The sequence below is a fragment of the Rutilus rutilus genome (genome assembly GCF_951802725.1).
Source record: "Rutilus rutilus genome assembly, chromosome: 3".
Lineage (NCBI taxonomy): Eukaryota > Metazoa > Chordata > Actinopteri > Cypriniformes > Leuciscidae > Rutilus > Rutilus rutilus.
The window spans coordinates 22,092,051-22,116,549 of NC_140211.1; the positions used below are offsets into that span (position 1 = coordinate 22,092,051).

The 24,499-nt window shown below is 36.5% G+C and overlaps 2 protein-coding genes across 10 annotated transcripts in view; one reads left to right on the plus strand and one right to left on the minus strand.

Moving 5' to 3' along the window:
* mybpc3 (myosin binding protein C3) overlaps positions 1-2,827 on the plus strand; it is a 41,071-nt gene extending 38,244 nt beyond the window's left edge. For all 9 annotated transcript variants that reach the window (XM_084405151.1, XM_084405145.1, XM_084405148.1 and 6 more), the window contains one exon: positions 2,484-2,827. In XM_084405151.1, coding sequence (XP_084261277.1) covers positions 2,484-2,512 — 29 coding nt within the window. In that variant the 3' untranslated portion in view covers positions 2,513-2,827. The remainder of the gene's footprint in view (positions 1-2,483) is intronic.
* Positions 2,828-11,382: 8,555 nt separating this feature from the next.
* lin7c (lin-7 homolog C (C. elegans)) lies at positions 11,383-24,006 on the minus strand. The gene is made up of 5 exons (XM_084406051.1): positions 23,445-24,006; positions 22,337-22,455; positions 16,126-16,197; positions 15,269-15,478; positions 11,383-14,167 (listed from the first exon to the last, which is right to left on the minus strand). The coding sequence occupies exons 1-5, from the start codon at positions 23,479-23,481 to the stop codon at positions 14,000-14,002; spliced, it is 606 nt and encodes a 201-aa protein (XP_084262177.1). The 5' UTR covers positions 23,482-24,006; the 3' UTR covers positions 11,383-13,999.
* Between the last annotated feature and the right edge of the window lie 493 nt (positions 24,007-24,499).

Genomic DNA, 24,499 nt, shown 5'->3' on the forward strand with positions numbered 1-24,499 from the left:
ATCTTGAGATGGAGGATATTAGATGCGATGTGAAGAAAAGGACACTAGGAAGCACAATTAAAGAAATGAGAAGCACCCTTGGTCTCTGAGCCACCAGATACTGACAGAACTAATATTAGCGTTGCACATTGTTGAAGTACACCTCTGTTCAAAAGTTTGGTCTCTGTAAGATTTTTTTTAAAATGTTTTTGAAAGAAACTGTTTATGCTCACCGAGGCTGCATTTATTTGATCGAAAATACAGTAAACAATAATATTGTCAAATATTATTACAACCTTCAATAACTGTAATGGGAAAGCTGAATTTTCTTCAGTTTCACATGATCCTTCAGAAATCATTCTAATATGCTGATTTGGTGTTCAAGAAACATTTATTATTATTATCAGCGTTGTGAACAGTTGTGCTGCTTAATAATTTTGTGAAAACCGTGATACTTTTTTTTTCAGGATTTCTGATAAATAGAAAGTTCAAAAGAATATAGTTTGAAACAGAACTTTTTTACTATGTCAACGTCTTTACTGTCACTTTTAAACAATGTATTGTGCCATTACTGAATGAAAGTATATATATTTTTATCTTAAAAACAAACAAACAAACAAAAAAATCTTACTGGCCCCAAACTATTTCAACAGGTGCACTTATCCATGTTTTTCGTCCTGTAATATATAACTTATTGGACATTGAACATTTCCACGGGTTATCTATCTATACGTTTTTAAAGAGTTCAAATGAACATTAAACTTCTCAACTCAGAATGTCCAGTACAGTTGTATATGAAATACAAAATTAACAAAAATGGGTTCATCCACTTTGAAGATGGAGCTCTGAAATGCATGCAGGCAGTGGTGGAGGAAGTACTGAATCTCAGTACTTAAGTAAAAGTACAAATAACCAGAGACATATTTACTTTAGTAAAAGTAGAAGTACCACAATGAAAACCCTACTTAAGTAAAAAGTACCTGATTTTAAATGTACTTTAAGTATTAAAAGTACTTTCATAATTTATTCTCTTAATGTCATATTCTAATAATTAGGGCTGTAACAATATGCAATATGAATCCGAAATCGCTACACTCAGATCTACGAACCTGTGTCGCGGTGTGAGAAGGCAGAATCGCGACACACCCCTTTTTTGAAGTTAACATTATACAATACGTAGACCTACACCACAAAACTAGTTGAGGATAAATTATTTAATATTGGGCAATTCCAGCATTATAAACGGGACATTTGCAGTAAAAACTTGAAATATAAATTCTCAGAAAATGCATTTAATACGTAGGCTATTGAAAAATATCAGTCTACACGTTTTATATTTAATATGAGGGAAATAGGCTAGTCTACACATGCGTTACGGGACACAACAAATCTTTAACTTTTAGGTAGCAAAATATTTTTTAGTAATTCTGTGAATTAGACTGCGCAAACCAAAAGTAATACTACCCACTGGATGAAGAAGGGTTGGCTCTCCACAGAACATAAAATACTCATTTTAATTTATTTTTCGTGTTCCCATTTATGAGGAAAAAACAATGTAACGGACGTGAGCGCTCTGAAAGCGGCACTAAAAGACTGCTTTAAAACTTTCACAGAGACCTCAAACAGAAAGCACAAAGCCTTTTTTTTAAAAGTGAATTTCGTTTTGTATTAATTGTATCTTAATTTGAATCAATGTTTCATCAACCAATTGCCAGGATTTAATAAATGAGAAGTAAATATAGTAGAAAATAGATAATCACGACACGGAAGCGCCGGCGTGTGAACTGAAGCGTGTCTCATAAATGAACCGAAACTCAGCGTATAAGGTACCCTACTTCCCTCACAGACCTGATAAATATATCTTTAGACAGCTTTAAATGTGTACTTTTAAACAGAACAATTCAAAACGAAAGAAAACAGACTGCTCCGTATGAAATGCACATTTCTCTCTGGCGCGTTCACTACTGCGAAGATCAACTTCATCTTTGCAGCCGACACAGAAAACACTTGTTTATTAATAAACAATTAAAATGTCTCCTTGCTATATTTTACATATTCATTACTTTTGCTGGTTCCTTGTGACAGCTTAGGTGCTTTATTGGCAGCGCCACCATGTACGCGTCAGCACCAAAAACATGGAGATTTTTTTCAATCCCTGTTTTGGCAGGGGGAAAACTGATCAGAAAATGTAACGAAACGTTGTAGAAATGTAGTGGAGTAGAAAGTATAATAATTGCTGCAAAAAGTAACAAAGTAAAAGTCAAAAGTATGCACTACTGATTCTACTTAAGTAAAGTACAGATACGTGAAAAATTTACTTAAGTAAAGTAACAAAGTATTTGTACTTCGTTACATTCCACCACTGCATGCAGGTTTGTTGTAGATCACTCAGACGTATAATGAATTATTTTAAACATAATTTAAGGTAACTCTACAGTGGTAGCCTTTTTTCTTCTTGTAAATGCAGGATGTAATCTAATAATGGTTCTTTCACTTCATTGCAGCTCCAGTCATAAAAGACGTCAAGAAATGAGAGAGACGTAATGGGTTGGAGAAACTGTGTCACTATCCTTTTTCTGTCTCCTGAAACTGATCCCCATGACATGTCCGTGATCAAATGACAGAGCAAAGAAATATTTCAGTGGTTTTCTTGTTTTGCTTGTGCTCCCCATTTCTCACTAACATCCCATGGTTTGTGCTTAGGTGTGGTTTTCCTTTCTTTATTGCTTGGGTTCATTTTATTTCACTTCATTTTACTGTATTTAAGATCTCTGCTGTAGGGTCTAGTATTTTCTCTTCCACACTCTGATGCTATATAACGTGCTAAATAAAGCTGAGTTTTCTTGAAGCTTATTGTTATCGTCTGGTTTTCTTTTGAACACATTCATAATATAATTATATTACTCGTTTGCATTTTTGCTAATTTTCCCGAACACCCAGGAAATTAAATTTTTCATTTTTCTTTGAACTATGACATAAATGTGTCAATTAGCAGACACCATCAATTAGCTACCTGAGAAACCAGTCACCCTGGGAGCGGAAGACAGGTGTCTACCGGAAGTTTCCATACATCATGATGACGCACTCTCTATGAGTGATGGCCCAGCTATCAAATGCATTCTTCATGCACACGGTCAGTATGTCCCACAGTCCATCTGGAAGCGTCAACTCAGTGGTATTATCCTGAGAGCAGATAGATACCATTGCTGGCCTGCATGGCTTTGTTCTGGAATTTTCTCCAGTGGCAATTTGAGAGGATGAAATGTTTGAAATGAGTCCCAGACATGCCATGATGGCCGAGGTGTCAAAATGACTGGATGGCCTGTTCCATATTGAAGTTAAGCAGCTGTGTCTCTGTCCTTGTGCACACACTACACAGGTATTTCTTTCATTGTTTACAACTGCTTTTATTACTGGACAAAATATTACAAACCGTTTTTGCATGTTAAAACAATATTATTTGTTATTATTTTTAGATTTAATTAAATGTTACATGTCCCACTGACAGAAATAGGTTCTATGAACGTTTTGCTAACGTTCACATTAAGTTTGAGTTTAAATAGATAAAAAAATAAAAATTCATTGGTTATTATGTGAACATTCCGTTTTATAATTTTCAAATATTATGGACATTTTATTGTAACGAGTAGGCCTAACATAAAAAAAAAAGTAAGACGAACATCTTGAAATGCCTCCTTGTTTATTTATTTATTTATTAGTTTGTTTGTTTTGTCAGTTTCCACAAATCCCTTCACTCAATTGGGATGTTCTCTTTTATTCTGGACGGCAAGGGCAGTGACTGTAACACCGAGCGTATTTTGCAGTATTAAACACGTATTTATACCGATTTCATCAGGCTCCGAAAATTCTTCAAAAAGAGCATAAATAATATGTATTTTTTACATTTGTTAAAACTGTCATTATGTCCTAACAGTAGAATATGAGTTGAGTTTAGGACCCCATTACCCCGAGCTTGCGCTGATTATTACGATAAAAAAAATAATGACATAATTATAATTGCTGTGAATACGGTAAGGCAGTATCAGGGCAGTATAAGCTCAGCTAGCACGATCATCGGATAACGTTAGCTGTATGCTATGCTACTATCTAAGCTAACTAAAAAACTAACAACGAGAAATGTTCAATTTCCCAATCTATAGCTTCGGTTACATACTAGTATATGAAACGTATAAGTTAAAATACATTAATGACTCGTTATAACGTAGTACAAACGGCTTCTATAATAAAGTGATTTTGTATGATTTGTAACCAGGCACTAAACCGATTACCCATAAAACGTGCTTTGAACCAATCGGATTGCTTGGGTCATAAGTTCGGACTCATCTCTTCTAGCCTGACTACGACAGACTTCATACTTCCGCTCAATTTCAGTTCGCTTCTGTACTCAGTCTGAGATATCGACCTGTCTTTCAGTTTTCCTCCGGCCTCAAAACAGCCGGCCAATCAATGAACAGAGGGCGGGGTGAGAGCCGTGACGTAGACGCTGATTGTACCGTGGATGCGTAGTTTTACTTCACATAATCTGCAAAAGTCGTTCACAGCCATGTTCAGTCCGGTATTTCACTCGATGGTTTTGTTTTCGCATCATACATGTGTTTACAGTTGAAGTTCAATGCGGCTGAGTCGGTGCATAACACACTTCTTAACCAAACGTTATGTGATTGGCTTACGGGTAACCAATGATTTTAAACTTCAGACAAGCATTAACAAATTAACATTGTTACTGGTAGCAATTAAATTGTTGATATCAAGAATAGACATTTCAGCTAGTGACAATTGAATTCTTGATACCGAAAAATAAAGGATTTACTAGTAAGAATTGTATTTCTGATATGTGAAATTGGAATTTCAACTAGTAAGAAATCAATTGTTGATATCAACAATTGAATTTGAATGGCAACCTATGGTGACATTTCACTAGTGAACAGGGGTTAAAGTGGGCTGGAACGCTGGTTCAAGCATGCAGATAAATAAAAAAAATAGATTAATTAATATCAATGATAGCGCAGAACGGACACCGCCGCCTCCGGCACGGACACCAACGTCTCCGGAGCGGACACCAACGACTCCGGCACGGACACCAACGTCTCTGGCACGTCTCCGGCACGGACACCGCCGCCTCCGAAAATGACACCAATGTCTCCGGCACGGACACCACAGTCTCCGGAATGGACACCGCCGCCTCCGGATCGGACACCGACGTCTCCGGCACGGACACCACCAACGTCTCTGGAACGGACACCACCAACGACTCCGACACGGACACCACCGTCTCCGGCACGGACACCAAAGTCTCAGGAACGGACACCAACATCTCCTGAACGGACACCACCGTCTCTGGAATGGACACCACCAACGTCTCTGGAACTGACACCACCAACGTCTCTGGAACGGACACCACCAACAACTCCGGCACGGACACCACCGTCTCTGGCACGGACACCGACGTCTCCGGAACGGACACCCACATCTCCGGAACGGACACCCACGTCTTCGGCCTGGACACCACCGTCTCCGGCACGGACACCACCGTCTCGGGAATGGACACCAACTTCTTCGGAACAGACACCGGCACGGACATCACCATCTCCGGCACGGACACCAACGTCTCGAATTATGAAAATCAAAGTATTGATATAAAAAATTAACATTGTTACTAGTAGCAATTCAATTGTTGATATCAAGAATAGACATTTCAACTAGTGACAATTGAATTCTTGATATCGAAAAATAAAGGATTTACTAGTAAGAATTGTATTTCTGATATGTGAAATTGCAATTTCAACTAGTAAGAAATCAATTGTTGATATCAACAATTTAATTTTAATGGCAGGCTATGGTGACATTTCACTAGTGAACAGGGGTTAAAGTGGGCTGGAACGCCGGTTCACGCATGCAGATAAATAAAAAAAATAGATTAATATCAATGATAGCGTGATGGTAGGCTGTTGTTAAAAAAATTGTTACGTGCACCGTCAAATTGCAGCCAACCTGGTGCTCCTTCTTAAAGGGATACTCCACTTTTTTCGGAAATATGCTCATTTTACATCTCCCCCAGAGTTAAACAGTTGAGTTTTACCGTTTTAGAATCCATTCAGCCGAACTCCGGGTCTGACGATACCACTTTTAGCATAGCTTAGCATAGATCATTGATTCAGACGAGTCCAGTAGCATTTCTTTCAAAATGACCAAAGAGTTTCAATATTTTTCCTATTTAAAACTTGACTCTTCTTTAGTTAAACCGTGTACTAAGATCGACGGAAAATGAAAAGTTGCGATTTTCTAAGCCTATATGGCTAGGAACTACTCTCATTCCGGCGTAATAATCAAGGAACTGTGCGGCTGTACCATGGGTGCAGCAGGCATAATGATATGACGCAGCGCCTGAAAATAGGTCTAATAGGTTAGACAAACTTAGTCCCGGTCACGTTGGAAGAAGTTACCGAGCTGGGGACTATTTTCAGGCGCAGCGTCATATCATTACGCCTGCTGCACCCATGGTACAGCCGCACAGTTCCTTGATTATTACGCCGGAATGAGAGTAGTTCCTAGCCATATAGGCTTAGAAAATCGCAACTTTTCATTTTCCGTCGATCTTAGTACACGGTTTAACTACAGAAGAGTCAAGTTTTAAATAGGAAAAATATTGAAACTCTTTGGTCATTTTGAAAGAAATGCTACTGGACTCATCAGAATCAATGATCTGTGCTAAGCTATGCTAAAAGTGGTACCGTCAGACCCGGAGTTCGGCTGAATGGATTCTAAAACGGTAAAACTCAACTGTTTAACTCTGGGGGAGTTGTAAAATGAGCTTATTTCCGAAAAAACTGGAGTATCCCTTTAATGAGTCCTTCCGCATCAAATCAAAACGTAATATCACAAATACCTTCACAAACACGCTTCCCGACGTTATGTTATCAGTCACGGTTCTCCTGTCTGATTTGAATGCATCTACGCCGGTTCATGCATGCAGAAAAAGTCCTGAATTCCTCAAGTTCCTCCCCTCCCTGCTGAACGCCAGCGATTACTAATACGTGAAATGCACTCACGCTGGCTGAGCGCGGTAAAGTTAGTTTTGGGTTCGATATTCGCCGGACATTTCTTTTCCCTTGACATTGTTCTATAGGGTCGGCAGTCTTACAAAGATATCAATAGCAGGATTAGTTTTTACATTATGTAACCATTGACAAGAAATATAAATTCAAAATCACTTACGTGCGTTATAGCTGCATATTTATACCTGATAATGCTTTGACACGTTTCCACAGCACATGATATCTAAGGGACAACACGATCTCATGAAAGTGCGTATCTATAGCACGAATGATATTTCTCGTATCATTTATACGCCACAAAGAGTTTTTGCGTGCAAATGATACGCACTGTAAACCCCTTGGGTAGGATTAGGGGTGTGGACTGGAGTGCGTGCGTATTACACGCCATAAAATGCGTATCATATGCACGCGAAAACTGCGTATCATATGTACGCAAAAACTCTTTTTGGCGTATAAATGATACGAGAAATATCGTTTGTGCTATAGATAGCCTACGCACTTTCATGCCAATTACACCAACTGCGTAAACGTAGCCTTTAATTTGTATTATTTAAAATTACTTTTAACATTTAAAAACAGACGTTTTCAAATTCCAAAGCTTGTAGAAGGATTGGCACTACTGACTTAGGCTACAGCTTCCCTGGTAGCCTTGAGTAAATGAACTTGTCTAAGAAAATGCTATATGGTAATGTGGCCTGGTGTGGTTACAGTGCCAGGGCTGAATTTTTGTCCCAGTCCGCCCCTGACAGTTGCTGTTCTAGCCAGAGCAAGTGGATGTTGCAGTGGAGTTAAAAGTCAAAGGTTAATTAGGCTAATTTCAAATTGACATAATTGTGTATGTGATTTATTTATGTTATAGTTGTCTTCAGCCATTTTTATGTTTGAATTTACATTGTGAAAAACAAGGTTGTGTTCCATATTGTGGTGTTCTGCAATTTTAACATAGTATCGTCATCATATCAGTGTAGATGTAGGGGAGAGTGGGGTGATTTGTGCCAGGGGGGAAGTAGTTCCACCCTTTTTTCTGGAAAACCATAGAAGAAATTGGTCATGTGTCCACATAATTTTGAAAAGCAATCACTTTTACTCGTCCTCCAAAGACGGGAGACACATGGCATGAGAGTTAAGCATATTTTAGTGCAAAAAACTGTTTTTTCCCTTTCAAAGTAAAATTTCTATGATTAAGGTTTTTTGATTGTAGTGTCTGAACAATTATAGACAAGTTTGAAAACATTTCACACATGTTTTAGTGCTTTAGTAGGCTACACAATGAGTCTATACAGTTAGCATGATGTTAGCTCTTAACTGCTGGATCATGCTAGTTTTTCAAACTTGTGGGTCCGGGGTGATTTGTGCCAAAGGGCCTGGGTTAAGTTGTGCCAGATCCAGACCACCTAGACCTACATTCTCACAGGGGATAATCTTGAGAAGTGAGGAGATGGGCATGCCTCATCATTGTTTTACTTGGGCCTGCCCAAAATTTGTTTAATTTAGCTAACACTGATTTCAGTTTTGAGTTTGCTCTATGTTATTAAAGAGAAGTTTTATTCCGTTTTTAAGTGGCCTATGTCAGGATGTTTAGAAATTAGCCTAGTCACTTTATTCTTATATGTTACATAATTGACAGACAGCGCTATGTCAACAGGCATCTATTGCCAAAGCCTTTTTGCCTGAAATGATATCACAAATATCATATATTGTGTTGCTATGGTGCTCTAAATGGTTGCTAGGGTGTAGCTTGATAGCTTCACAATGATCCTGAGAGACTTATTGGTCGTCTGAGTAAAATGAGCCTGCCCCCTTGTCTCTATGACACTGTGATCCAGAGTTATGTTCAATACAAAATCCCTATGCAATTGACCATAGTAGGAAAAACACATGCTATGGTATTCCAGGGTGACAATATCTAAATAAACCTTAAATGAGTAATTTTGTATTGAATTTATCTTGCTTTCATATAGCATTATGGTTCATAACATTAAAATGTTCTGTTTTACTTCAGAAATCACTGGCACAATTTACCCCCAATGTATTCCCCCAAAGGCACAACTTCCCCCACACCAGGGGCAAGTTGTGCCATGAGAACACTTTTTTTCCAAGAGCTATATTTCTGAAACAATTTATTTCAGATCCAAAGTTATTGTTCTCAGGGATGCACCACATCCTGAAATATATGTACATCCTTAAGTTGAAGGCATTACTGCCATGGCCTCACTTTAAAGTCACTTTGAGTAAAAACTGGCACAACTCACCCCACTCTCCCCTATGGACCAAAATAAAACCATTCAAATATCAAGCAAATAAGTATTGTGATACTTGGTGCCACAGTGACACTCTTGTCCCAAAAAGTATTGCTATATCACAATACTCAATAATGTAGTCCCACGGTGAGTCATTTTTCCCTGTTGCACCTACACAAAATTTGAGGGTTCCCCCACCTGCCAAATCCCACTTTAACCAATATATATATATATATACATATACATATACATATATACACTACCAGTCAAAAGTTTTGGATTGGTAAGATTTTTTATGTTTTTAAAATAATTAAATATTTTCTGCTCACCAAGGCATTTTTTGAAGAAAAAAGAAAACGGTAAAATTGTTAAATATGACTTTAAAATAACTGTTTCCTATTTTAATATATTTTAAAATGTAATTTATTCCTGTGATCAAAGCTGAATTTTCAGCATCATTACTCAAGTCTTCAGTGTCACATGATCCTTCAGAAATCATTCTATAATTATGCGAACAGCATTTATTTGAAATATAATCTTTTGTAACCTTGTACATGTCTTTACTGTAACTTTTGATCAATTTAATTCATCCTTGATGAATAAAAGTTTTGATTTATTTCTATCCCCCAAAAAATAAAAAATAAAATCTTACTGACCCCAAACTTTTGAACAGTAGTGTTTGTTTAATGTTACAAAAACTTTCTATTTCAGATAAATGCTGTTCTTTTGAACTATCTATTCATCAAATAATCCTGAAATAAAAATGTAATTAACTATTTTCAACATTGATAATAATATCATCATAGAATGATTTCTGAAGAATCATGTGACACTGACGACTGTAATGATGCTGAGAATTCAGCTTTGATCATAAATAAATTACACTTTACTATATAGGCTATTCACATAGAAAACACCTGCTTTAAATTGTAATATTTCACAATATTGCTGTTTGTTTTTGTATTTGTAATCAAATAAATGCAGCCTTGGTGAACAGAAGAGTTTTTTTTTTAAACATAAAAAAATCTTACCGATCCAAAACTTTTGACTGGTCGAATAATCTAGAATAATGGTAGAATAATCTAGGGTTGTTGGTTTTTTTTACTACCCTTGGCTTCAGTGGAGCCACGTGACTTCAGCACGGATGTTCGCGACTGGAAAACAGTCCGAGGAAATTCAGAGCTGTCAATGCTTGAATGACAGTCACAGATCCATACATTAATAAAGTCAGCAGGCCTATTTTTTCCTCATTACCACAGCTCTCTACTACACCTTGTCAGAAGAGGGATTGTTTTTATTTTACGTGTTAGTAAGGCTTTTCGTTGACGTGCAGGCCCCGTCTTAACGTTGCAACCTGAGATAGACGGAACACGGTCGATGACAATGTTGACAAGAAACTAAATTGGGCTGACTAATCCCTCGAGAGAGTGTTTATAGGTCTGTGACGGTGTGACATCGCTTTACGACACAAGACTCATCTAGGCTATGTGAATATTGTGATCGAGGTCTTGAAGACATTATTAATTTATTTATACATAAAAGTATGTAAACTCATCCCCAATCTTTAAGGTGTTTATAGTGAGAGAAAAAAAGAAGTAATTAACATGTTAAAAATATTATGATGTCATTTTCGGATCCCCTGTTACCACTCAATGCCACACTTGGTTTTGTACTATATTGTATCATGCTAGGTTTGTTACTTCGGTCACTACTTTATTTAATAAAAAAATAAAAAATGTGAATGTTGTGATTCCATGTTGTTTGCTCTTTTTAACATTTGTTTTCTGTTACTGAGGGATTATATAACATTACAATCATTTATCAGTGTTTTAAAACAATTAAATTGCAATTATGTATTCTGATGAAGATTTTCAGTGCTAAAAGAGCCCGAGACCAGAGAACAGTTATAATAAGTGTTGTCCTGCAGCGCCCTCTAGTGTTTAGGTAAATGCGTACTAGTCTGGTACTGTGCTGTTGCCTGGGAGTTTAATTACTACACTTAGTTTTCTTTTCTTTAGAAAAGCTAAAACAAAATATCTATCTTTCTCTTTCACACATGCAAAGTAAAAAGCAAGCACACAAAAGATTTAAACCCACAGTATATTTAAACTCTATCCTCAAAAATCACTTTTTGATCAGTCTTTATACATCCACATTAATGTAACACAATACAGCAAGACAGAACTGTCAAATAATACATTAAAACAACAGATACTTAAAAACAGTCTAAAAACTAGCTGACCAGACACCGAAAGAGCTCCCAAAAAGGATGCAAGTTTGGTCTTGTTACTTGAATCACAGGAAGAGCGTGGCCAAGACAAATCAATACAAAACATTCCTGGAAAAAAAATCTAGAGAGAAAAATCACTTTATCAAAATGGGTAAAATATAAAAAGAAAATGGTTATAAAAATAGTTAGTCAGCCCCCTGTGGAAAAACCCAAGTATAATGGGGAGTGAGTAACCTGTTAGAGATGATGACAGGAACAGGATGTCTTATTATTGCTCTTGTGAAACATGATGCTTTAAAATTCATGGTATTGTAGAAAGAACCAACCTGAGCACATATTACACCAAAGAAAGAAAGGGATCACTTGATTCTTGATGCTTCTTTTTTGTCAATAACACAAATGATTCCTTCATGCAAGACATCAGACCTCCCTTTTATCTCTCACCCCCAAAACACCTACGTATCTCACAGCTCGGGGTGAGTCATGGGCCTCTATAATTAGACACGTTAAATATTTTATGAGAGACTGAGAAAAATAGATTGTTTTTTTCCAAGCTTGTCAGACACTGAAAATACCTGCATTTGAGGTTAAAAATACATCAAGCGTGTTGCATTTTTTAAACATGTGAAAATGAGTACAAAGAGAAAGTGCAGTGTGAAACTACTTTTAAAACATGAATCTTGACAAATCAGGATTTAACAAAAATGTCAATTAAATCCTTAAAATTTGGCTACATGAACAAGTAGAACCGAAGCTTAAGTAGTGAATGTAACGGGACTGCTTCTTTAGCCACCGAGGTATCTGGAGAAGACCTGATGAAACTTAAACATCTCAGCTCCAGATCTGCATCTCTGTCCCCATAAAGTCTGACATTAATATGAGTGAATGAATTACTGACTTTTCAGAAAAACAACTGATCAGGTTTAAAAAACAAACAAAAAGACAGCACCAATTGATTGAATCAATTTCACTTGAGCTTCATTTAGACATGCCTCCATGGTGAATAAGGTTGACATTCTTTAACATTCATTTATGCATTCATTGCTGTTTTGCTACCTCATGATATGCTAATATAACCATTTAAGTGAATTAATTCTGAAACATGATGCAGGTGTTTGTTATAATCAGAATGTACCGGGCGTAACATATGGACCCGCAGCCGACTGAAAGGCAAGTGCCACATTAACATTCAGAAAGCGTTATGAAACAACAGACGATAAAACAAAACCATAAAACAACAATCTCCCACTACAGTTTTAACTTAGTGTTTCTGCTTTTAAATTAAAATCTTCAATTCTACAAATAAAAACTGGAATGAAAGCTAGTGACTGCTTCATTGTGTTTCTGCATATGCTACGAAAATGTTTTATTTTTTAATACATTTTCTGGTTATCCAACACCCAAACAGTGCCACGAGCATCCCCTCTGAATCGTTGTTTGCTTGAACAATTTGTAAACACTCCATTCACATATTTTCAATCAAAAGCAGACTGTTTAAATAGCATGACTGTGACCGTATGTAACGTTTTGCGGCTTTAAACGAGTCTAAACAGACCCAAACGGTTATTTTTTCTCTCTATTTTTGTTGATAAAAATTTGCTTACTCAATAGAGCTGATATATTAATAACTGCATTTTCACAGCATTTTTTCCTTCATTAAAAAAAAGTGTCAGCTCGACGTACTGTAAACATGAGGAGTCCATCAGTTTGGGTCAGCAAGTGGGATCGGCTTGGCATTTTTTGTACTGGAGTATATTTACAGCTGACATTTTGTGTTTGAAGCATATAGCAATTCTGATAGGATGCTCATGTCACCACTCTGCCATTTAACTCTCCAGAGATTCAAAATAAGATTTTAACATATTCCTGGTGAACTTTTCCTTCTTCTGTGGCAAACAATACACCATAAACCCTTTAAAAAAAAAAAAAAAACTGCTCTTTCGAGATCATGAAACTTTTACACTCATTTAGCATTTTAACAAGGTGGTAGTGTTGTGCTTGGACCATAAAACAACCTACGATGGGACATACAGGGCTGCGGACATTTTTTTTCCTTTTTTTTACATCTCTTGAGGCACTTTTTTGACATTTTCATTCAGATGACCTCAGGATTTGAACATTGCAATGGTCCCCTTGCATATCTGACTAATCAACATCTCAAATGACAGTACATTCTTAGTAATGCACTGATAGTGCATGTATGTGATGTCTACGTGACAACATCCAGAGCCCATGTAGTAGTGTTCATGCTATGAGAAAGAAGTGTGTGAAAAGACTGTTAAAAAACTGTTCAGGAGGTGAGGAATTAGAAAATTTCACAAAAAGGAGTGCCAAACATGTGGCTAATCCCTGGCTGCAGAAAGGGGGTGAGTGAGTGTGATCGAGGAAGACAGATGGCAGAGGAATTAAAGACAATGACAGAGAGAGAGCGAGAGAGATGGGAGGGGCGGGTTGGGGCACACAGGCGAGACGCCCTACTGGGGGAAATTGTTCTGTTGCCGGCGTTTGGCAGACCTCAACTTTTCAAAGCGCGACTCCATCTCTTCCAGGACCTTAGGGGTGTACCGTACCACCAGCTTCACTGTCCCCTGAGCAGCCTTCAACAGCTCCACAGCTTTCTCATGGTGCTCTCCTTCTACACTCTGAAAGACATGCACTTTAAAAGTTCAATCTCAGTCAGACAAAATAAATAATTCATCTTTATGAAATGTCATGTAAATGCTTAAAATAGCACCAGTCAGTTTTTTTTGTTTTTGTTGCAAAAAGTTCAAGATAATGCGATTATAGCTCGACTTCATCCAGAAAGTATATGGATTAATCAGACTTCAATGTGGCAAAGCTCTATCATTCCCATGCATGTAAACATACTTTGCGAAGCATTTCAAATAATATAAGCCATCACAAATTATGCAATGAATCCATTGTTAAAGTCACACAATGTAACTTTTCGCCGCTGGAGGTCGCTAGCTTGATGACGCCTTGATTTCGGGGAATCATGGGAGTTGTTGTCTTCACCTCTACACCCGGTGGAGAATACGATGGACTCGGGCAGAAATCATATTCATTGATGACCGCTAATGTATTAAAGATTTATTAACGTTACAAAAACCGTTGGAGAGGAACGAGGCCGCTGGAACGATTGGTAATGAGAGACAAGCTCGACACACAACTCAAGTCGAGAGCAGTGGAGCTTTTATAATGCTACTCTGTGAGTTCGCTCGGCAGCTACTGTGAGACACTTGTTGCACACTGCAGTGAGCTAGATCGATAATAGGCATGCTAAAAATGGTACTCGCGGTAAATCAAGAAAACGAGATTCAAACAAAAAGACTAACTGTGTTGAGCTGTGTAACAATGATTCGTTTTCTGTCAATGGAATGTATCCAAACAGTTGCTCAATTGTCTAATAAAACACATAATATATTAAAGCGTCTTTGGTGTTTCCATGGTTTCTACAAAATAAAAACGGAAATCGAGGGTAACGCGGGTATGATGTCATTGATAGGCGACGCACGGACCCGGTCTGCCTCCTGGTTAAAACAGCTTATTTCTCTGGATTTAAACATTCGGGATAATGTAAGTACACAAATCAACAAAATATATAACATTGTTCTAGTGGTTTTTGGATATTTTAATCCAAAAATCGTACATAGCGTGGCTTTAAACAGACTTTTTAAAAATTACAACATATAAAGCGTTATTGTGGATCATGTGGGTGTGCAAGGCATTAGCTATGTACATACCACTCCATTAACGGAAAGCAGCTGGTCCCCTCTCTTTAGCCCGCCGTGCCGATCAGCGATGCCTCCAGGAATGATACGGGAGATGTAGATGGGTGAGTTTTGTTCCTTCCCACCCATGATGTTAAACCCCAGTCCCTCCTCTGTTTTTGGGAGCTCCACCACACGGGGGTGAGAATGACCCTCACTGGCTGCAAATGCAGCAACTGTAGCCTGGGAACAAAGCGAAGATGGCCGTAAATCAACCACTTATGAGTACCATTAATTTATTGACTTTAACATACACAAACATTTTATATATATAAAAAAAATAATATATATATATATATATATATATATATATATTATTTTTTTTATATATATAAAATGTTTGTGTATGTTAAAGTCAATAAATTAATGGTGTATTATTACAATTTAATGTGTTTATATATATCTATATATATATATATATATATATATATATATAGATATATATATATATATATATATATATATATATATATATATATATATATATATATAGATATATATATATATATATATATAGATATATATAAAAACACATTAAATTGTAATAATAGGTCACATTATTACTGTTTTTGGCTTGGTGAACAGTTGTTTCAAAAGCATTTTTCAAAAGTTCCCCAAATTTTTCAATGGTAGTGAATAAATAAATACATTATTTATTAATTATATAATAAAAAACTGCAAATGGCTACATGCCACAAATAAGTTTCTCATATATTTTTAGGCCATCAGTGTGGTGTTAAAGAAGGCATTACAACCAAGCCAATCAGATAATGAGATTGACTGTCTGTCAATGTGTGGATTTAATGTGAGTTACAAATTCAGCGTCTTACCTTTGCTGTTGCATTCGCCCTCACCTCTGGGCTGCTATTTATGTCCACTGTCTCATACACATGCTCATATACCTGAAAATAACAGGAAAAAAATGCCAATACAGTATTGAATAGAACCTCTACGGTCGTCCTCTGATAAACTATCCAGGTAAACAAACACAGATGTACAATTTGAGCCAGATTTCCAGAACCTGAGGCAGTTTCCCAGATCCTTCTCAGTTTAGTTACAAACTAAATTACTTGTGAATCGTAACTCACCCTTAAAAAGCAGTTTAAATGAATCACATCAGTCTGTATCAGATCTTCAGTGGACAGCCACCATTAACAGAGCAACTGTGTATTAGACCGGGTGTAATCGGTGACTGGAAAGCCACATCATTAAGAAGCTACAGTATCAAATCAATCTCTTTACATGGCTTGCCTCTTGATGCTTGAGCACGTTAAACCTATTCCATCTTCCATTCAGGGCCGCTGTTATAAGTCCACCCACATACCTCAGCATTCAACTGCGAGTCATGCGTGTTTATCTGAGAATCAAGCAAGCATTCAGAGGTTCAGTGCAAAGTGTAAATGTTTAAGAGACGAAGCTGTTGAGTTACTAATCAACCACTTTACACATCAATCACAAATTGTACAGCACATAACTCAAGCACCATCACATGCAACAACCTAAATAAGCATTTCTGGAGAAAACAAAACATACAAAACAGAACGTTTTATTAAAGGTCTGGGTTTGTTCAAACTGTGTAGGCACTGTGTGGATAAGTGAAGTTAAACTTTCCAGGAGTTTCAGTGAACTAATGATGCATATTCAAGACTTAGGCAACACACTCAACAGGGAGGAGAAAAAAAACAAAAAAACTGTTGAGACTATAAAACGTGCTAGAACTCATTTTATAAAACTACATTTAGGTGTTTGAATTATAATACAGACTATAATAATTTACAATGTTTTTTTCTAGTAATAAAAAAAAAATTGTCATCCACATTATATTAGTAATTGGCCGATAGTTTTTTGCATTAAATAGTGATGCACCGATATGAACACTTTGGCTGAGTGATAACGATAACCGATATATTGTTTATATATAATTTTTGACAGCCTGATTACAAAAACAAAAGTCTCAACATTAAAAGCCATGTCCCAAACACACAATTATAATAATGTTCCCATTATAATTTTATATAGTCTATATGACAGACTTATTGACCTATATGTTGCACTTGACTGTTTTCCTTTTTGAAGTGATTTCAATCATATTTGAGAGGCGGTATTAACATTAAGTGACATGGCATCTGACGCGAAGAAGCCAATGGCACATGTCACTATGCGTATTGGCACATCCGGTGGCACATCCGGTCTTCATTGGCATATGCCAGTGGATAGTGGCATGTGTCACTGACATTATTGGCATGTGCCAGTGGTGGATAGTGGCATGTGTCACTGACATCGCGACACACTGACACACCTGACTGACACCGAGTCGCGGAACATCCGTGTTGCGACACCTTCAGTAGTGATTGACAGATTAATCGTAAACGTAATTGTGGAACAAAATCCTAAATAAATAGCCTAATTTTGTGATATTTAAAATATCGATTAAACGAATTAAAGTGCATTAATATTTTTTTCAAACGTGTTATTTGTGTCACGTCTGTATTTGATTGGTATGTGCGTGCCACTGAATGTTTTGTAATACCAGTGCGACTTTATGTTGTTTATCTCGCAAAGTCACAAACTGCCCATTCTAGGAAAGACACGAAATAAATCTATCTTGGGTCACTACGAATAACGTTAACAGTCGCGTCCGTTACTGTGTAAACCTTTATTTTTGCGCGATGCTGCACAGTCGCACGCCAGTAGGTGTCAGAAGCGAGTGTAACACAAGCCAGCGCAAGATTCTCATCTGTGGCTTTAATATTTCAAAAATAATTGTATCGAATTATGTACGTTGTAGGCTACACATTAACTTAACTTAAAAATCATATTTTTTGACAGCATAAAGCAAATTGTTATGCAAGTGGCATGACGCAATCCATTGGCACATCTCACGTTTTAGTGACACATGCCAATATCCACTGGTATGCCAGTTGGCCTGTGTCACTAAAACTGACATGTCTCTTTATGTTGTGGCACCTCCAGTAGTGACACCTGCAGCTGTCTGCCGGAGTATAATGTAGATTATGTAACATATGCACATAGTTAATTTATACAACAAAAAAATATTTTATTTATTGAATAATTCCATAAAATTATTTTTGAAATATTAAAGGTAGCCTACTGAGAAAGGTCCTGCGCGACCGAACGTTTGTTGAATTTTTAAAATGCACTGAGCACTTTTTTGCACTTGTATAAATAAAGAATATTGCTAGTAGCTCGGTATAGGCCTACTCCTTTTCAGATACATAGCCTAACAAACAAATGATTTTTAATAATTTTTTTTTTTTTTACACTTTTTGGAAGGACTTGAAACAGATGGGAATCTGATAGAATGGGCAGTTTGTGACTTTGCGAGATAAACAACATAAAGTCGCACTGGTATTACAAAACATTCAGTGGCACGCACATACCAATCAAATACAGACGTGACACAAATAACATGTTTGAAAAAATATTAATGCACTTTAATTCGTTTAATCGATATTTTAAATATTACAAAATTAGGCTATTTATTTAGGATTTTGTGCCACAATTACGTTTACGATTAATCTGTCAATCACTACTGGAGGTGTCGCAACATGGATGTTCCGCGACTCGGTGTCAGTCAGGTGTGTCAGTGTGTCAGTGTGTCGCGATGTCAGTGACACATGCCACTATCCACCACTGGCACATGCCAATAATGTCAGTGACACATGCCACTATCCACTGGCATATGCCAGTGAAGACCGGATGTGCCACCGGATGTGCCAATACGCCACTGGCACATGCCAATAATGTCAGTGACACATGCCACTATCCACTGGCATATGCCAGTGAATACCGGATGTGCCACCGGATGTGCCAATACGCATAGTGACATGTGCCATTGGCTTCTGTGCGTCAGATGCCATGTCACTTAATGTTAAAACTGCTACTGTCATATTTCAAGCAATTCACAACTATCAAGGTGAACAGTGCACATCTGAAGCGTCTCAGCTGAAGGAAATAATAAATGATTTATCGGCTTTGATATATCTGCCAAATTTTCTAATGGGGCCGATAACGATAACATTGACAATGAACATATTGGTCGATACCGATATGGTGGCCGATATATATTGTGCATCCCTAGCATTAAATTGATCAAAAGTGATAGTAATGATACAAAAGATTTGGATTTTAAATAAATGCTGAATGTTCTATTCAACACCAATAATAAGCAATGATTCTTGAGCAGTAAATCAGCATATTAGAATGATTTCTGAAGAATAATGTGACACTGAAGACTGGAGTAAGAGTGCTGAAAATTCAGCTTTGCATCACAGGAAAAAAAGATATTTTAAAATATATTCAAGTAGAAAACAGCTATTTTAAATTGTAATAATATTTCACAGTATTAAGTTTTTTACTGTATTTCTGATAAAATGCATATAAAATGCAGCCTTGGTGAACATAAATGACTTCTTTGAAAAACATTAACAAATCTTACTGACCCCAAACTTTTGTACAGTAGTGTATAACCTTTATATTACCTTAGCTTACTTAAAACGAATCGTTAAAAACAGTACTTTACATTTCATGTTTGGCAAATCTCAAAATGAGTATCCATTTTTAATATTGTCCATTATAATATTAAGCCTATATTCACATATTTAAAACAAATATTTTTACTTGATTTAGAAATCATTAGAAGAATAGAATTTTAACATTTTATTTGACATACATCAGTTACCAGGCATAACATGAAAATAATTATTGTCTTATCTGTGCATCACTACAAATAAATAAGCAGTTGCTTTATGACAATGAAATTACTTTGTCGTAACTGAACAAACTTAAACATACCCATACTAAAATCACTCTTAGACTGCTGCTGAAAACTGAAAATAGTTTATAAATGGGCAAAATCATTTAAGATGAGTGCCTGCCTTGACTTGTAGACAGTATTAGGAGCATGATGATCCTTATTAACTGATTTTCATAGAGCCTCTTCAAATCTTTTAAATCTTTGCTTCAGAAACCCCTGCTTTATTCTAGGCTCTCACGCAAGGCGTGAACAGCATCTCTGCTGCGAGCATCACTTGTGCTGAGACTTCAGAGTCTTCAGTGAGCACGACAGATGACCAAGCAGCAGGGAGGAGACCAGTCAAGTGCCAACAGTCTTAGATTCACTACATGGGCAACAGAACACTAGTTTTATGCCCAGTCTGAAACAGACAAATGGATGGATGCTATTTGCGGACATCAGAATCAATATCCAGTCCTTCTGCACAACAATAACTAACTACCCATGTACTACACCAATGAGCACTTTGTCATAAGTGACGAGAGCATTTTCAGTCATAAGCTGTGTACTTGGCTGGGAAAAAAGGGGTTGGTGATGAGGATGAAACAACTTCCGTAAAAAAAAAAAAAGGAATCACCCTAATTCACAACATTCATACGCACATGAATTTCATCACTCTCAGCAAACATATGACTCTTTCTAAAGTCGCACTCTCCTCAAAACTATTTCAAACACAATAAAGACCCAGATTACAGACCTCATTAGCCAGCTGTACATATATGCATATCTGAGTTGTAACAGAGAAACCATGTAGCTCAAGCTATAACCGATTTCCTTACTCGTATACGATGAAATCCATAAAATTTCGTCTTAACATGATTAGAAGGCCACCCAAAGTATGCGATTTTGGGTATGTGTGGTTTCAGTTGCTTCTACATTTTTTTTCATAAATTTAAACTAAATCTCAGTACAAAAGGTGAAACAGGATTTGTTATGAAAATGTTTGTACGCAGATTTCACAGACAACTTTGTGTGTACAGACGCGCACTAAGTGAATGAGTCTCATTAGTGCGACAAGTTAAAAAGTCAAGTCTTGCTGTCCCAACTGTAAATAAAGCAAAATCCCACAGTATATCAAAATGAACTGTTTTGAAGTAAATAAAATAAGTAAAGACACAGTTATTGTGTCTTTGTGAGAAATCACTGCATCACTTCTGAATATCACTATTCAAATCTCTAATAAAATCAAACACAGTGTTGTAAAGGACAACCAAAATCATCATGGGCAACCAAATGGCCCAAAATTTTAATTAATCGATGACCGATTAATTGTCGATAATAATTTAATCGATAAAACTTGGTCGATAAAGCAAGGTCCATCATGAGAGTGCGTAGTTTTAAGGTGCAAAACACATGCAGCAGACACACGAGAAAAGATGAAGACAGTGCGCCGTAGTTACATATTCTACAAGACATGCAATGGATTCAGTAGGCTAGCCGTTTATTTCGAAACATAAAGGGTCCAAAAAACCCTTCAAACAAGTGATTTTACTGAACACAAGAAATACTTACTTGTGTAAATGCCACAATAAAAGTAAAACCTGCTCCAAATAAAGATATGTGATCTACTATGGTTTATTAAGGTTTTGCGAAGTTACAAATAAAAAAGTGGCACAAAAGCATCATTTGTATACTGTTAACAAATGTGTTGGCGGTGCTTTTTCATACAAATATTTGGTATAGTTTGGTCTTAAACTGAAACAAATATGCTTGTTGCATTCTGCTAGTTGAGACCTTTTCAACGATGTATGACAAGTCAATCTGTTATGCTTTTACCGATCACGTTTTCATTTAAAGCAGTTTTTTTGTAACGCTATGAAAATAGAGCACTTCTAATATGTCAGCAAATTTAAAAGCACTTGTTAAGTGATGGTCATATTCCCTATACTCACCGTAAATCCAAGCTTCTAAGCTTTTAAACAACACCTATTTTGTGTTGGTTAAAAAAGTGGTTGGTAAGTAACATAATAACCTACCCGCTTTGGATTTAAGAGGTTAATGTTACTGATTAATCGACTAATTGATCACTTGATCGTTAATTTAGACATATCCATTATGGTAGTTTATGTAAATTGACATCCCTAGTTTGATTATGAGACAGATTTGCTAGGGTTAGAAACAAAAACTTCTATACAGATGAATGAAGCAAAACAGTCATGGGCTACAAGATTACATAAGGACTTGAATTTCATTTGAATGCATGAATGTGATGCTGGCACACTTACCTCCCGTACGGCATTGCAGAACTCGCTCTGCAAAACCCTCTGCAGTGCCTGCAGCTTCTGGGGAGGCACTTCCCCTGTTCTCTGGAGCTTGTCCAGCAGCTCAATAGCACGAGATATGTCTGTAGAAGAACATATGCAAAACAGTGAGGGCAAGACCAAGACCATGGATAATCATATGCATCATGCCATCTGGAGATGTTGTGTTTGGCTAAACAACTATGCCTAATACATAACATTAAACGCTTTAAAAGTTAATATTTCAGGACTGGAGTATTTCAAAAGGTTACATTGAAATTTTCTTTCCATAAAATCAAATTACAACTGTTCGCCCTGATATGTTTTTTTATTTTTTAATATATGCGTGTTTGGCATGGACTGCTATCAAATGTCTCTACAGCTAAGAAGGAATATCCTTTGTTAATCAATCTGAAAAATAATATAACTTCTGGATGAAAGAGATCTTTAAATACTCTGTAACTTATAGTTCTCAGATTCAGCCACAGAACTAACACAAGTCAACTTATTGCACCAACTAACTTTGTAAGGGCATATACAGATACAAATATCAAAATAACAATAGACCTCTGATTATCATCATTAAATCAGCGCTTTTGCTAATCTACTAGCCAACATTCACTCTTCACAAAATAAAGCCCCATAAACTGTCAGTTGGACAACAAATAATACGATTTCTTTAAGCATTTCCCTTAAATACTGTCCTAAACCACCAGAAACAATCAAATACTGTACACTGATGTCTAATACTATTACTAAACACTGACCTGGCGTGACCATGCTAACAGTGCTGCTCACAAAAGATTACTGCCTCTGACAGCTAGCCTCGTGTTTTGCTTTCATTGAACGTAAACATGCGCTTTAACGACAGAAAAAGATGTTCATACTTCACATTTTATACGTTTTCGTATACGTCGCGGTGTTTATTGAATATTATTAATGATTTGATACAATGAATGGGAGCTAGCTCGCTGTCGTCCACTGCACTAATCCATTTCATGAAGTGACAGCGGGATGTTAAGAGCAAAAAGCGTGATTTACACAACCTCCTGAGCATTACATTCAACAGAAAGTGTTTCAGCGTGCGACTTACCTCTTTCCAGACGTACAGGTTCTCCTAAAGAGGCCATTTTAGCCCTGGTTATTGAGTTTGCGTTTGGCGAAAGCTCCAGACTCACGTCTCCGCTGCTGTGTTTGTTGCTGTTAGCTAGCTAGCTAACTTTAGCTGCTCAGCTTAAGCGCTGTGGCTAATGCAAAGAGATTAGAGGACGAGCCAAGAGCATCATACCTGCGCTGCTTCTGTGCAGACACTTTGCATACCACAACAAACAATATTTCATTATGAGCAGCCCAAGGAAATATGCGTATATTATATATTAGGAATATGTAATATATTTAAGTAATAAAAAAATATAATTACAGCTAAAGAATACTGTTTAGCAAGACCTTCTATACAGAGTTGCAAATACAGCAGGGAATCGGGCTTGGTTTATATGTTATTATTACTGTTACTATATTAACACATTTTCATGCAAATACTATTATTAAGCACATTAATTTGGTCGCATCATTTCAGTAGAAGATATCCCCTGGGGCCGTTTGCATAAATGGCTAAAACTAGTCTTACAAGTTAGTCATCCATTTTTTTCTTTTCTTTAGGACTGTTCATTACTTTTTTAAATCAGTTAGACTACATAAAAACGTAGATTGGTCTAATTTGATAACAGTGCTGGGCAGATTACTTACAAATTGAAGTAATTTACTGATTCCAAATTACATAACAAAAAATTGTAGGCTAGTATGTAGGCTTTTTATTTTCATTTTATGTAGGCTAGCTACATGTATTCAGTATTCATGTATTCTTCTGACTACTTTTTGATTGCTTTTTACCTAACTCATTTATCACATTGACTTGAATAGGATCATCTTGACCATACTGATATAACAATACAAAGAGAAATAAAATATTTTATCAACATCATCAAGCATTAAATACTAGGTCAGGGTTTCCCAGACTGGGTTTTGTGAGTTTAATGAAAAGCTATTAAGTAATTAAATCATATAAAAATAATAATTTTAAAATAAAAATAATAAAAATAAAACATTTACTTAAAAAAAGATTTAAAAACATATTATTATTATTATTAT